The sequence below is a fragment of the Haliotis cracherodii genome, unplaced genomic scaffold (genome assembly GCF_022045235.1).
Source record: "Haliotis cracherodii isolate W230 unplaced genomic scaffold, xgHalCrac1.p SCAF_3, whole genome shotgun sequence".
Taxonomy (NCBI): Eukaryota; Metazoa; Mollusca; class Gastropoda; order Lepetellida; family Haliotidae; genus Haliotis; species Haliotis cracherodii.
In genome coordinates this window covers 11,597,387-11,613,832 of record NW_027266286.1, presented here as the reverse complement: position 1 = coordinate 11,613,832, position 16,446 = coordinate 11,597,387, and the positions used below count along the sequence as shown (strand labels likewise).

The 16,446-nt window shown below is 40.2% G+C and overlaps 1 protein-coding gene across 1 annotated transcript; it reads right to left on the bottom strand.

The window, feature by feature from the left end:
- Positions 1-425: 425 nt before the first annotated feature.
- Positions 426-6,209, bottom strand: LOC139476055 (methyltransferase-like protein 27). Its single transcript, XM_071259292.1, has 5 exons — positions 6,060-6,209; positions 5,601-5,729; positions 3,763-3,898; positions 2,407-2,505; positions 426-616 (listed from the first exon to the last, which is right to left on the bottom strand). Exons 1-5 carry the CDS (start codon positions 6,207-6,209, stop codon positions 426-428), a joined length of 705 nt encoding a protein of 234 aa, XP_071115393.1.
- Between the last annotated feature and the right edge of the window lie 10,237 nt (positions 6,210-16,446).

Sequence of the window (16,446 nt, the reverse complement as noted above, 5' to 3'; positions counted from 1 at the left end):
GATGGGTCCTTTCAGGAACGATAAATCCTTGGTCGTATGCTATCGCTAACAAATGACTTCAGCGTTTTGCAATCGCACATCCAATAACAGATCGCCATTACATGTATTTTGGGGTAAGGTTTGTTAGTTTTACCTCTCATGGTTTTCCTAATTGACAATAAATTCAGGCAGGCACTCTCAGCAAACATGGCTGATATCAAAACGGAGGAAATTGCAGCATTTTGATTGGTCCAAATGATCGACAGGTGAATGAATAACTGGAACAACCCAAACACGTGTTTGACCCATGTTTGACTTTAAATATTCCAGTATAAGTTTCATTTGTTTCACATATCTAAATTAATACAGATAGAGCGATATTTTACAATTGTGTACAAATCGCGCATCTGGGAGGTAATGGAAAGTTCCTCAAGTTTTCCATGAGTTCATTTAAGGACTTTGTGGACTGAAACGGCCCCATCTGCATCAAAGAAGATTTGAGGAAACCGTCTGAGCTCCACCTGTTTTAGTCTCCCGTGACGTTCCAATGTCTTCACGTTTGCTCTATACAACCGTGCGTGGTCATCTCCGTCCTCAGGGAACAGGCGGTAGAAAGCGGTATTAATGATGTAACCACCTGAAAGAAAATCAGATACTAATGTGCGAAACACAAAATAATCCGGGATATCTGAGACAGAATAATTTTTAGAGCATCCCGCATACTAAAGGAGAAATGTCAGCCTTTATGTTCAACGTAATTATCAATGGAATGCAGTGGTTGGTTTGTTGTTTAACGCCGCACTCAGCAATATTCCAGATATATGACGGCTGTCTGTAAATAATCGAGTATTGACCAGGCAATCCAGTGATGTTATCTCACTTTGAAGCAAGCTCAGTCGTTGTCAGCTGAAACAACAATGCCAACCCTGCATGTAATCCTGTTGTACGCTTAACTCATTAACTCATGAGAGTACATCTATATTGTTATACATTCAACGAGTACGCAGTTTGTTTCGCATTATACTGATAATAACCAATAAGTAAATAGTCTTTGAAAGGCATTAAGAAGTGAAACACATAAGGAAGAGAATTTATGGATGTCAACTTCCATATTTTGACAGGAGTGAGTGAGTGAGTTGGGTTTAACGCAGCTTTTAACAGTACTCTAGTTATATCACGGCGTGTCAGCTTAATGTGGGAGGAAAGCCCGAAGTGATGCAGGTCTCAGACGTTTACCACTTCGGTGAAAACCACGAGCACGGTTCTGGTGCTGGCAAACCTAGAAACATAATCGGGGGGAACCGGGATTCGAACCCACAATCATAGGTTTCTGGCGTGCCCAAGGGACGGCACTCTGTATCACTTCGGGCTTTCCTCCCACATTAAGCTGACACGCCGCGATATAACTGGAATACTGTTAAAAGCGGCGTTAAACCCAACTCACTCACTCACTATGAAAGACCTCCAAGAGTGCCTTTCCTTTCGTTCTCATCACCACTGCTGATATAGATATCAGCTACATAATCATGTTCCCGTTTCTTGACATAGATGAAAACTATTGATGTGGCGTTGAGTAATATGCACTCCCTCAATCGAAATCTCATTCGTGACCAACTCATGTTACTCCGGGCCAAGCCGAATAGCGACTCGTGCCCCTCACATGGCCATTTTTGCGACCGGGATCCGTCTTATATTAGCGCAAACGGGAATACCAATTGTCAACTCGTAATGGTTCACATATATTTAACCATATATTATAGATATTTCAAATGCAATTTAAAGTACATCGGGACATGCGGAATTATACAGTATGATTGAACACATTTAACTGTGTCATGGGTATATTTTTAGATGCAAGACATATGTAAAATCAAAAATTATTTCTGAGGGATTCTTTGATGAACAACTTGAAATCAAACGCGCATTCTGATTGGTTTGTCGTATTTTCGCACATAACATTCATCGATAGGGGGACGAGTCTTCTTGCAGAGTTACGGAAAGGGCCGAGTGGTGACGAATGTCGAAATCTACTTGTGATCTTTACATTTAAATACAGATAGCGAAAGGACCCCATTAGAATAGAAGTTAGTTGTGAAGTATGCTGGTGTATCCATCATCAAATGAGAACCCCTTTCGCTCAGTCTTGAGGGACAAGAAGCCATTTCTTCCTTATATCTTAGAGATTGCAAAACCAGAAATTTAACATCCAACTAATTTCAAGTGAATCGTTGATGTATACTTACCTGGTTTGGGCGGTCGGGTAGCCTAGTGGTTAAAGCGTTCGCTCGTCACGCCGAAGACCCGGGTTCGATTCCCGACATGGGTACAATGTGTGAAGCCCATTTCTGCTGTCCCCCGCCGTGAGATTGCTGGAATATTGCTAAAAGCGGCGTAAAACCATACTCACTCACTCACTCACTCACTTACCTGGTTTGATGATGCGGACAAGCTCCTCAAATGCTTTCATAGGCAGCTTTTTCATGACCACTGTGCTCATTGCGCAAATGGTTACGGCATCGTAAGTTTCTGAAATATTAAACTATATATGCCAATCTAGTCAGAACCATGCTACCAAATGAGCTCTTTCGCTGACGGAGAACAAATTTAATATATTTTGTGTATATTAAAATCTCCTGCCAATATCTTTATTGAGATTTCATGTGAAATTATATTCCAATGTTGCTGGTCTATGACGACCCTATGATTTGGTTGGTTGGTTTGTTGTTTAACGCCGCACCCAGCAATATTCCAGCTATATGACGGCGGTTTGTAAATAATCAAGTCTGGACCAGACAACCCAGTGACTGATATCATGAGCATCGATCCACGCAATTGGGATCGATGACATACATCAACCAATTCAGCGAGCCTGACCACCCGATCCCGTTAGTCGCCTTTTACGACAAGCATAGTCACCTTTTACGGCAAGCATGGGTTGCTGAAGACCTATTCTACCCCGGAATCTTCACGGGTCTCCCTATGAATTGACACAAACAGCTGACTCTGAGTATATGCATGTGCATAATGATGGCAATTATGCTTGTGTCCTAAAAAAGTATATTTATTCATGTCACACTTAGGGATCGGGATTGGCATAAATTCACGACATTCTGTTTCTTGTCACGTTAAGAGGCAGGTTAGGATGGCGTTTTGTGCAAGGCCCAGACCCGATAATACAACACGTCGTGAGATAGCAGAAATATTGACTGGTTGCGCAAAACAACATTCAATCGTGTGTCTTATTTATTTGCATGTAATACATTCGAACATCAAGTTCATATCGTCAGAAATTAAATTGGAAGTGATGGTGATTTTAAAAAAAATGGTAGTTTGTACCATCAGATGCAAATAATATATATGTCCCTTGTAAATGAGAAGTACAATTACACATCCACAAATTTGATAAACAGTAAGTGAATAACTGGTTGGTTGGTTGGTTGGTTGTTCAACGCCGCACTAAACAATATTACAGCTATACGTCGGGCTGCAAATAAGCGAGTGGGGGCCAGATAATCCAGTGACTGATATCATGAGCATCGATCCACGCAATTGGGATACGATGACATGCATCAACCATGTCAGGGAGCCCGACCACCCGATCCCGTAAGTCGCATCTTACGGCAAGCATAGTAGTTTTCTACGGCAAGCATTGGTTGCCGAAGACCTATTCTACCCCGGATCTTCACGGTTGACATCAGAATAGCAAACAGACCACATCTATCAGGCAAGCATGTCTAAGAGACACAGTCACATGATTACCAGCAAATAGAGAACACTGCTTACCATCGTCAATTCCCAGGGTATTTTCTCCTAATCCGTTTATGAAGCATCGTCGATAAAGCCCTTTCGTCTTTGCCTCCTCGAGCATTTTGCTTGAGGGTTCAAGAGCATCCATTTTTCGAAAACCGTAAGAGAAAAGCTGTAAATAAAAGCGACACAATTTCCATGATAAATCTCTTCTAAAAGTAGAGTCTATGGTACGATTCCTACAATATCCCGAGTATGTGTTTATGTTTATCACAAATAGTGAGTGAGTGAGTGAGTTGGGTTTAACGCCGCTTTTAACAGTATTCCAGTTATATCACGGCGTGTCAGCTTAATGTGGGAGGAAAGCCCGAAGTGATGCAGGTCTCAGACGTTTACCACTTCGATGAAACACACGAGCAGGGGTATGGTGCTGACAAACCTAGAAACATAATCGGGGCGAGCCGGGACTCGAACCCACAATCATAGGTTTCTGGCGTGCCCAAGGGACGCAACTCTGCACAGCGAGTCGCGGCGCCTTAGACGACTGGGCCACCCGTGCCCCCTTAACACAAATAAATAGTGATGATACCAGGTGTTCGCGTAAAGGTAAGTGCATCCTGCCCCAACGGTGGCATCAATCTCAAACACATGCAGAGACTTCTGCACAATTTCCATGATAAATCTCTTCTAAAAGCAGAATCTATGGTACGATTCCTACAATATCCCGAGTATGTGTTTATGTTTATCACAAATAAATAGTGATGATACCAGGTGCATCCTGCCCCACCGGTGGCATCAATCTCAAACACATACAAAGACTTCTGCTGTGTTATGGATACATATAAATACGCTCGGTTTAACGAGGAGTATTCATTGATATGACCACGATGGAGACATCACTCCTAAGATCTTAGACAAGAAGAAATTAAATATGGAATTATCTATCACATACAATGTGTCGAATATTTTTCTATCAGGGTAAGTTAGAATGCTTCTAGACAACGTTTCCATACCGAAATGTGCAACAAATGAGTAAGTTTCTCGTTATATACAAATATATCGATTGGGTTGGTTGGTTGTTTTACGCCGCACTCATCAATATTCCAGCTATATGACGGCGGTCTGTAAATAACCGAGCCTGGACCAGACAATCCAGTGATTCATATCATGAGCATCGATCCACGCAATTGGGATCGATGACATACATCAACCAAGTCAACGAGCCTGACCACCCGATCCCGTTAGTCGCCTTTTACGACAAGCATAGTCGCCTTTTACGGTAAGCATGGGTTGCTGAAGACCTATTCTACCGCGGATCTCCACGGGTCAATATATCGATTGGGATTGCTGTGAGTTTAGAGTCTGCAATCTGTGAACCATTTATTGTTAATGTCTGAAATGTACAATATTTCATTACCACCTATTAGCGCACGTTCTACACTGGTGGATGGTGCACATTAGTAATGTACAGAGTTATATCATGATCATCCAAAATTGGTTTCGACATGAACATGTCCCAAAACGTCAAAATCAAACGACCTGACTATTCTCGCTGTCACACGCTGGTTAGCGAACACCTGGTGTCATTACTGTTTGATAGTGATTTATTACCACATGCTCATAATATAGTGGGAATCGTACAATCAACTCTTTCACTGAGATTTCTTATGAATATGGAAAGTGTTTTGTCGCTTATATTTATACGATCATGGGAGTGGTAATTACGGTTTACGGAAATGAGTGGCAAGAACGATTTTGGATGGTAAATAAAATCTGACCCAGGTGTCTTTTGACATTGAATATATTAACACCCGTCGAAACATTTTACATCAAAATACGCTCGGGTGAGATTTGTTATATTGTTGTCTGCTGACCTTTTCTGCACAAAGTCCAGTTCCAGCAGCCGCATCGAGAATATAAATATGTTCTCTGTTGTCAGGGAACAATTCTGCAGTTGTCTGGGCAGTCTGCATCGGGCTATCATAGCCCACTGCTTCCAAAATCTTAAATAAAGACACGGCCATCAATGTGAGTTCGTGTTTCCCATCGCCATGACCAGCTTCAGGTGAACCGGATGGATGATTTTGGTGTGTTGTTGTTTAACGCCGCACTCAGCAATATTCCAGCTATATGCCAATGCAAGTTGTATGTTGCTTGTGTGTTGTTTAATGCCGCCCTCAGCAATATTCTTATATACTCATATACTCTCAGCATCATTATTGTGATATACTAAAGCTGTTTAATTCGCGCTAGATGATATATATTTCCGCGGCATATATAACTCTTTCTTCTATCAATTTCCAAAATGAAATATGAATTCAAGATATACCAACCTTGTCATATTTGGGGCTTATCTGGGAAAAACGGTCAATGATGTCATCCGTGCTTGTTTCGTCGTCTCCACTCAAATAACGAAGAATATTCCTTGGTTCCTCAAGATCCATCTCTTTCCGTGTTAGGGTTGCTGTTGCTTTCTCACACATATTTCTGTTGAATCTAAAGACTTAATTCGGCTGTTACTGTCTCACGGTTAGTATAGCGAATAGTTTAATATTATGGAAGTTAGATTGCAGTGCTATAAAAATCAATTATAATTAACCTGGAAGCAAATAACATAGTAGACAAAAATCATGTTTCTTTCAAACAAAACCTTAATCGAGGAATAATTATGACAAGATATATTTTCACACAAAACGTATTCACGAACCCGTAAAAAAAACAATATCCATAAACAATCTCGTTAAAATTGATGAACAATTAAAAAAGGAAGAGTTCTCAAGAGCATTCAGTCCCCGAAAACACGATTATAAATGTTTTTGTTGGCCAAACTAATGGTGGTATTGGACAGTTTCCATGATACAGGCTACAGAGAATACCAGAAAACTGTCACTTCGCACTGACACATGTATCCCCCGCAAGTACCAGCTGAACAATTAAATGACAATTATTTGGATGTTGCTGGCACCGAAATTGCTGACTAATTAAATGAGAATGAAATCACTGCCAAACAATATATCAATTTAAATTTTGCATCCTACATGAGCACAATCAAACATTATGACAGAAAAGACAAGATACCCATTTCACTGAATTAAATGCAAAACTGTCGAAGAAGTTCCAGAAGAAGCAACGTTGACGAATATCCCCCTGCTACATAACGTGGAATTCTTGCGGGTTTTGCCCTCTCTACTGACCACGTTTTCAAGCAAATGGAATCTGTCTAAACATACAATTAAAGAGAGATGTTAAAGGCACCTTACCAAACAAATATGAGTCCTGAAAAATGAGGAAGTAGGTTGGTTAATATGTGGTCATCGGGGTAGTTGGGCAGGAGCAATCCGAAGCCATATTACCTCTGGTCGCTAAATATGATCCATGCTGGCATGCGGGCGCGGTTGGGTGTATCAGTATTAAAACGTACACTGATGGAAAAGAGTATCTAGTATCTATAGAGTGCGAAGGACAGACAAAGACGCGAACTGGATCCGACCCCCGTAATACACGGAATCATTCATTTCCTCCGTGCTTGGGCCAGTGCACAAAATCAGACAAGGGTTGTCATGTTCTTGTTCTAATAGTTCTTATTTAATCGAATATCTTACAGTTATTCGCCATATATACTGGCCTTCACCTGACACGAAAAATTGACGTCCCCCTGACTGTTGTAATCTTGATGCCCAAATTGCCGCGTGTCGGCAAGGCATATATTTTAATAAGTGTAAAGAACTAAAACTAAAAATGACACAAAATAAACTTATCAAATGTAAAAGACGGAGCCAAAATCTGAAACAGATTCTTACTAGGGCTTCTTTCTCACGGAAAAAACTTTCCATGTCCGTGAAAATATGAACTGTGCTTCGAAAAACTTTATGTCATACAATGTGCTGGATGAAAAGTCGAATACAGGAACAGACAGGGTACACTTTTTGACCATTAAGTTTGCATTGAAAGCATGCAATTTCAAGTGACACTTTTGTCAATTATTATTAATTAATAATTGACAGAAGTGTCACTTGTGATAACTTATTCCAATAAAGCGTCAATTTATAGGGCACGATTGGTTTGAGTATCAGGGCGGTAAGGATATCCATCAATATTTAGAACGGGGTTGCTGTTTGGTCAGTGAATTTGATTTTATCTCGTTGCATTCGCCAAAATCCTCATAACAAAGTAATTAACACACCTTTTTGACGAAATTTGTGTCAGAAAAATCGCTTTCGCTTGGAAAAATCATGCATCGTTCATATGGTTATTTAACCCGCTGGATGCCGAGTTTTTTTTACTGACGCACATTTTCCTAAAATCTGAAAAGTGACGGTTGGACGCGAATTGCTCTCAACCGGCACTGGATTCATAAATTGATGTAGAATATTAAATTTCCTATCTCATGGTGTAAATTTAACTACAAATATTAAATCGGTTTGAAAAAGGACTCTGCAAAGTGTTGTCCGAGAATTTATTCTGCTTTGAAAAACAGAATATTTCGCCGCTTTTTATCGTACACCTACAAAAGTAATGTGCGACGATTTTTTTTTATTTAGCAGTTTTACAGAAACTGTGGTGGAACAAAATACTGCCTTATATCTGAACGACATAAATATATATCAAATGGATTTATATGCTTAATATGTATAACGTAATACATTCAATACAAAATAGCCTGCCGTAAATGACGAAAACTGATTTTCCTCTATGACGTCAAAAGACACACGTACAGAGACAAGGGTTACTCACGTACAGAGACAAGGGGGCAAAACTCAGGTCACTTGGTTAGAATTAGCTGTGGATAAGACAAAATATTTTCGTGTTGATTTGTTCACGAGGAAGCAAACTATTTTAACACAAATATCGATATTGAAACTTTATACGTTTAGGCATAAACAAAACATAAAGAAATGATGAAATCGTACTTCATAAAAGAGGAAGTAAAAGCGAAATAGATGGCCCTATCTCACCTATAAATTAGTCCTTAGATTCCAACATTCTCCTGATTGTGCAAGTGTAATTTGACTGATATTGCACCATTATTAATGGAGCACTAGCCTATTCATCAAATGTAGTGAATTACTAAAAACATGACACCATTCTATTTTTTTATTGCATTGACAACGTCGGAGTAGGATGACACAGGTAATTTGATTAATATATATTTATCCCCTCATTTTCGTTCGTGGTATGGACAATCTCGATTTATAAAACGGAATTTGACGCTTTTTTGACTCAACATAAATGACTGCTTTTACAATCTATATAATGTGTTGAATATATAAACAATTACTTACTTTACCGTGTACCTTCATTGGACAAGACACGCACCTGTTTTGTATCAATTTTACGTAATGAAAAACCCCCCAAAATATTTCAAAACAACCAAAAGTATGTTCAATATTGGACTTGTTTTTGTTCATTATCATGTGATTTTTTCTCTTCATCTTGTCTCGGAACTATACAGTGAAGATGCGAAGAAAGTTCCTTTGGTATAGAATTATCAGGATAATCGTATAAGACACGGTATATATTTTTTATTATTTTCACAATTCTCCGAGAAATAAAGTAAATAGTTCAAAATCCTGTGATCACAATGTTTTTTAAAAAATGGTGAACCCATTAATTATATGATACAAAACGAGAGGAATAATTCATAAATCGTCTGTGACAATAAGGCACACCTGGCGAGTCTTCAGGTATCACCTTTCTGTATATCAATAACGACATAAAAACAATTCCAAGACCAAGATATTTTTTTCTAAAATTGTGTATATATTTTAACAAAAGTCTTATCCATTTTGTTAAAGTAATATATTCAGTTATGGTTTTAAAATATAATCAAACGGCTATTCATTAACCTGTTTATGAAATTACAATACTGAGTATCACATTCCAAAGAAATACACTCTTCAAAAAAAAGAAACACACAGGTAGTATGTAGCTCATTGAACCTGACTACACAAAACATCCTTTATATAAATTGGATATATGTTATTGGAAAATGTTGGTGGCCTGATATTCGACCAATGGTGCGTCAAAACCCCGCCATTGTCTATTTGCAATGTCTTAAACGGCATTGTTTTCACACATGTTCAAATATGTCATGGAGAAAACAGTAAAGCAAAATGCACGTCCATTTGGCATTCGTAACTCGTGGTCGTGGCTGTTAAAAGGCAAGCATAAGGCATTTCATTTGGCATTCAATTGCCAACATTTTTCAAGTTCAGAAATGCCGAGGCTCAGCGCTGCCGATCGGAACCTGCCATATGAAGTATCCAAAGAAGGGAATCACAGTCTTCTGTTGCACGTCACTGCAACGTCCACCACAGTACCATTTGCCGCCTTTGGGACCGATCCACACAGTTCAATTCCACTGCAGACCGTCCGAGAACCGGCCGATCAAGAGTTTCTACCCCAGCACAGGATCGCTACATTCGACTGTCCTACCTACGTCATCGCAATGCCACAGCTACGGAGACTGCAGGACGCATCCCTGGTTTGAGGAGGATATCGGACCAGACTGTCAGGACATTGACATCATAAACATCGATCCATGCAATTGGAATACGATGACATGCATCAACCAAGTCACCGAGCCTGACCACCCGATTCCGTTAGTCGCCTTATACGACAAATATAGTCACCATTGGTTTGTAGTTTCTGAAGAGAAGTAGGGTTTGCAGACGCCGACGACGCCGAACAAGCAGGCCATGACGCGTGAGCTAAAATGGTGTAACACATACCTGTTCAAGCTTCTATATGTTAGCCAACTCAGCGAACAACTGGATGTCGCAGTGACTGTAATGAATCATGAGTGCAAATATTCACTGTTCATTGATTGAACCACACCATCTGTCGCGCACACACATGTAATTCAACCTTTTCTATCACGTGTTGAAGTTAGCTAAAAGCGACATGTACAACATTCGCTTGTTTCCATTGTTTATAGCTTAACGCTGTGATAGCAAAATGCCAAGCAATGCGGCCTGTAAATGATCGAGTGTGGATCAGATAATCCAGTGACACGCAAAGTGACACGCAAAGAACCATAGTACATAATAATCATCAGTATTTAATTTTGCTTTTTCATCAAAAATTGTAAAAATACCATCGTTAGAAATCACCCCCTAAAACATTCATAACTTTGCCTTGGATTACATGTGTTCTTGCACAAATGTTGGAATGTCATTGTTTATTCATATGTTGTTACACAGCTAGAATAGTGATAATATGCACAGCCACATAATCTATGTTATAATCATTGTTTACTATTTTCAATTTCTTTTAATAGGATCCGGGTTACGTTTGCTCTGAGTTTAACGCTGCAGTCACCCACTCTGACAGAATGTGTGATCATTCACAGGCATTTGTAGCGAGTCGAAGACCTTGACCATACATCTTAAATACTTTTTTAACTGAAGTAACACATTACCTTCATCACAGCTCTGCAATATAAACAATCTGTTTTCGTGATGTATTTAACAGTTTTCGTTGCAGACGTTTTCCAACAAGTCAATACGAAACCAACGTCAATCATGTACACCCATTCTCAAAATAGTAGAAAATGCTACGCTGGGTAAAATTTGAATTTTGCTTTGTGTGCATTTAAAAAAAAGTGCTGGTTTTCGAGCACAGCGTTCGTTTTCACACCTAATTTATTTTGCCTAATTTCATCTAGACACTTTGTATTGGTGACAGAGACTTTTGTCATTTGATTCTAAAATGTATGAGGTATTCACGGATGTATGTATGGCAGCTGTTTTTGACATATGCGTGATGTTACAGGCGTCTCATAACCGGTATGTGTCAAACGTGATTTTGTAAACACTAGCCAATATGGCGGAAAGTTCCATTCGGCGTTCGTGTTTGCGTATTTTCCAAAGCATTCTAAACGATTCTAGGGTTATCGGAGACGTTTTGGGATGATCATTGGTCATTTCATAATATACAGATATCCATGATCACTAATATGATATTATTGAAAATCATTTTTATATCCGAAATTTAGATTTCAAAACATGCTGTAAATAACGCCGTGAATGGTGATTTAGTAAAGTGTAAAAAATGGCGACGTTTACGATGTACCTAATTTTCAGAGGTCATTCTCAGTAATTCTGCTTGGCCTTAAAAGCCAGTGGATGACATCACAGAACAGGGAATTTCCGACATTATTCAAAACTGTGAAGTGCATTTGTGTGCGTGATGTATGTTCCATGTTATATGACTTCAAAGTAAAGGGTTGAAGAGGAGGGGCATATACATGTATGTCTCTCTGGCATCAAGGGGTTTAAGTTGTACGTATTGAAAAACAACATGAACAATACGGATAGGGGATGTGTAAAGCGGGAGCATCACTTTGAATCATTTTCGAGTAACGCCTCAACAGTGGGCTCTTCGATCGTCACAAAAGCACAGCCCATTAGAATAGGTGAGGTGAAATTGGGTTTAACGTCTCGTCCAAGATTATTGCACTTATATAGCGACGTGCATGCACGGGTGTGTGTGGCTGCTTGTACTAGTCCGGACTGATGCCGATTTATAGTGCTAGCACAGTGAGATACCATGCCGCAGTGTAACATGAATACCCCACTCAGACACAGTATAGGGACTCCGAGCCGACCAGTCCTTGTTTTAGCCAAAATGCCGAGCGCCAGACAGGGTAACAACAAGTACCATCTTTTAACGTTTTTTGGTATCACGCGGGCGGACGCTCTACCACTAGACCACGGACGCGGTCCCATTAGAATAGACATACATATAAACATGTAATTCTCTTTGCATGATTACTCATATAAACTGGATACAATGCTACAGATGGCGTTTCGTCAACATGGATAGTGCAGTTGTGACGGGACGTTCGTCGCACGAGTAGCATGTCGTATGCGTGAACATTAGTGTGACTGGTTGTCATTGACGGCAATTGTTAGAACACACGACAAAATATAAGATATTGGTTGGTTGGTTGTTTTGTTGTTAAACGCCGCACTCAGCAATATTCCAGCTATATGACGGCGGTCTGTAAATAATCGAGTCTGGACCAAACAATCCAGTGATTGACATCATGAGCATCGATCCTTGCAATCGGGATCGATGACACGCATCAACCAAGTCGCTGACCACCCGATCCCGTTAGTCGCCTCTTACGACAAGTTTAGTCGCCTTTTACCGGAAGCGTGAGTTGATGAAGATTAGGATCGATGACTACTTAGGAACAGCTTAACATATCGACAAAGAAAAACACTTAAAAATATATGAGTGTTTCTATCAGTAAGCATAAGTCAACAATGCATTTTCAGAGAATTTGGAGCACTGTAAAAGTGCACAAAGTTAATTTAAACTATCGCAAAAAGAATGAATACTAGAATATATGTCGAGTCCCACTACTACCAAACACATACCAAATTTCATAAGATAGTTTGACTAAATAAAGATGAGTAATGGTTACAATAAGTGGTTAAACAATTCCTGCTATGGCAACCATGTGTCAATATTCGAACTGCTAGAACAAATATAGCTTATAGGGGGATCATCATTGGTTGTGGCACCATGCATGTGAAGATTCAGCTATATTTGTTTGTTTGTGTGTTGCTTAACCCCACGCTCAGCAATATTCCAGATATATGATGGCAGTCTGTAAATTATCGAATCTTGATAAGACAATCCAGTGATTGACATCATGAACATCGATCCATGCAATTGGAATACGATGACATGCATCAACCAAGTCAGTGAGCCTGACCACCCGATCCCGTTAGTCGCCTTTTACGACAAATATAGTCACCATTGGTTAGTAGTTTCTGAGGAGAAGTAGGGTTTGCAGACGCCGACGACGCCGAACAAGCAGGCCATGACACGTGAGCTTAAATGGTGTAACACATACCTGTTATTGATTCTATGTGTTAGCCACCTCAGTGAATTTCACTGTTCATTGACTGAACCACACCATCTGTCGCGCACACACACGTAATTCAACCTTTTCTATCATGTGTTGAAGTTAGGTAAAAGCGACATGTACAACATTCGCTTGTTTCCATTCTTTATAGCTTAACGCTATGATAGCAAAATGCCAAGCAATGCGGCCTGTAAATGATCGAGTCTGCATCGCACAATCCAGTGACAGGCAAAGAACCAAGTCACCGAGGCTGCCTGCCTTGTCCATCGGTCGCTTGATAGATTTTTATGCAAGAACATAATAATCATCTGCTTTTTCATAAAAAAAATGGAAATAACTTCGTCAGAAATCACCCCCTAAAACATTCATAACTTTGCCTGGATTACATGTGTTCTTGCACAAATGTTGGAATGTCATTGTTTATTCATATGTTGTTACACAGCTAGAATAGTGATAATATGCACAGCCACATAATCTATGTTATAATAATTTTTTTTTTATTATTTTCAAAAATAATTAATAGGATCCGGGTTACGTTTGCTCTGAGTTTAACGCTGCAGTCACCTACTCTGACAGAATGTGTGATCATTCACAGGCATTTGTAGCGAGTGGGAGACCTTGACCATACATTTTAAATACATTTTTAACTGAAGTAACACATTACCTTCATCACAGCTCTGCAATATAAACAATCTGTTTTCGTGATGTATTTAACAGTTTTCGTTGCAGATGTTTTCCAACAAGTCAATACGAAACCAACGTCAATCATGTACACCCATGCATGCTCATCTTCGGTCCTCTCCTATTAATGTCATTACACGCACAATGGTCATATAGCTGCATGACGGACAATACAAATGAAAGCGACAAAACCCTTTCCATTACCTTAAGACATCTCCACAATAGTAGAATCAACTATATCATATGCATACATGTACGTTTATGAATTCTGATCTTACAGTGATGGCACAAGGTGTTTGCGAAAAGGTGAGCGTATCCTGCCCCATTTTGGCATCCGTCACATGCAAAGGCGAGTCAGGTGTTCACCCAAACAAACATGGAAACATTATGGCACAGGTTAAAATAGGGCAATGCATTGGATATTGTGTTTGACACCGATGCGTCATATTGGTCCTCCATATGTATACTATGAAGTTCCTGAAAGCCGTTTTTGATTTTTGTGGGGTAAGAGCATCTCCAAAATGTGAAATGTACTCACCAAATGTTGCACCTGCAGGAATATTGCTCGACACAAATGAAATGTTGACTATTGCAAAGTAATTACTTCCAGACAATGCTGGGAACATTCATTTGGCCTCACACACAACAACCATGCCTTCAATAACAACTTTCTTTGCTTTCATTTAATTAAATTTTATTTAATTAAATATGTGCAATTAACCTTTTAGTGTACAGGCCATGAAGGAATATTTATTGGAAACAATATTTCAATTTTCTCATAAATTCGTTATGTCATAACACACATTGTGCTGGGCGATCGGATGGATGGGGTTAGGTGAAATTGGGTTTAACGTCGTGTCCAAGATGATTGCACTTATATAGCGACGTACATGAACGTGTGTGTGTGGCTGCTTGTACTAGACCGGACTGATGCCGATTTATAGTGCTAGCCCATTGAGATACCATGCCGCAGTTTAACATGAATACCCCACTCAGACACAGTATACTGACTCCGAGCCGACCAGTCCTTGTTTTAGACCCTTAATGCCGAGCGAAGTGCCTCTCCATCCCAGGTGCCCAGGAGTGAGTGAGTGAGTCGGGTTTAACGCCGCGATTTCACAATATTCCAGTTATATCACGGCATGTCAGCTTAATGTGGGAGGAAAGCCCGAAGTGATTGAGGTCTCAGACGTTTACCTCTTTGGTGAAACCCACGAGCACGGGTATGGTGCTGACAAACCTAGAAACATAATCGGGGCGAACCGGGACTCGAACCCACAATCATAAGTTTCTGGCGTGGCCAAGGGACGCAACTCTGCACATCGAATCTCGGCCCCTTAGACGACTGGGCCACTAGTGCCCCCAGTTACCAGGAGTGTCACAAGGATGAGTGCTGAAGACAGAAGTCGAGTCTAGTTTGGTTACCAGGTCTGGGTCGGATGGCACTGGGCTGTCGACGTCTGAGTGTGCATCGCTACTTCTGTGAGGCTGTAGCGTCCTACTGCAGCCTGCAAGCCAGACATGAATCAAGTGTCAAGCAAAGATTATTTGGAGGGTATGCGACAATGAAAACGTATCTGAAGCATGGAACACAGCTCTGCGACTGTATCGTTCGACATCCATTGACTGCGACGACATTGAGCTGCAGATAGACAAGGTAAGAAAATGGGGAGCATGCTGGAAAATAACACTGAAATGTGTTATGTGTAACTTCACAGCACCTGAAATGAACAAAGAAATCAAGACAGGCAAACACTGACCAAACCAAGCAGCACCTAACATAGGACTTGCCTTGGGTCTTTAAAACATCCCTATTGGAAATACAAAAGCCACGTTACTGATGGCAAACATAAACATTCCGCCTCCATACAGGGGCAAGATGGAGAGGGCCTTTAACGCAGTGTCTAAGACTGTAACTGAACTAAATACACACACTATGGCTGAAAACGTTGCATTGGTGAATGAAGTTAATCGGAAGATGGGCCATGTGAGATGAATAGTGCCATGTATGGCCGATACAAGTCAACCACAATAGCAAGCAGGAAGAAGCCAGGGCAGAATGCATCACAATCAATCGGCATCATCAGCGCGCCATTCCGAAATGAACTCTGCTGAGCTGGTGCTTGGCTGAAAGGAAAAGGAATGGATGTGAAATGTCC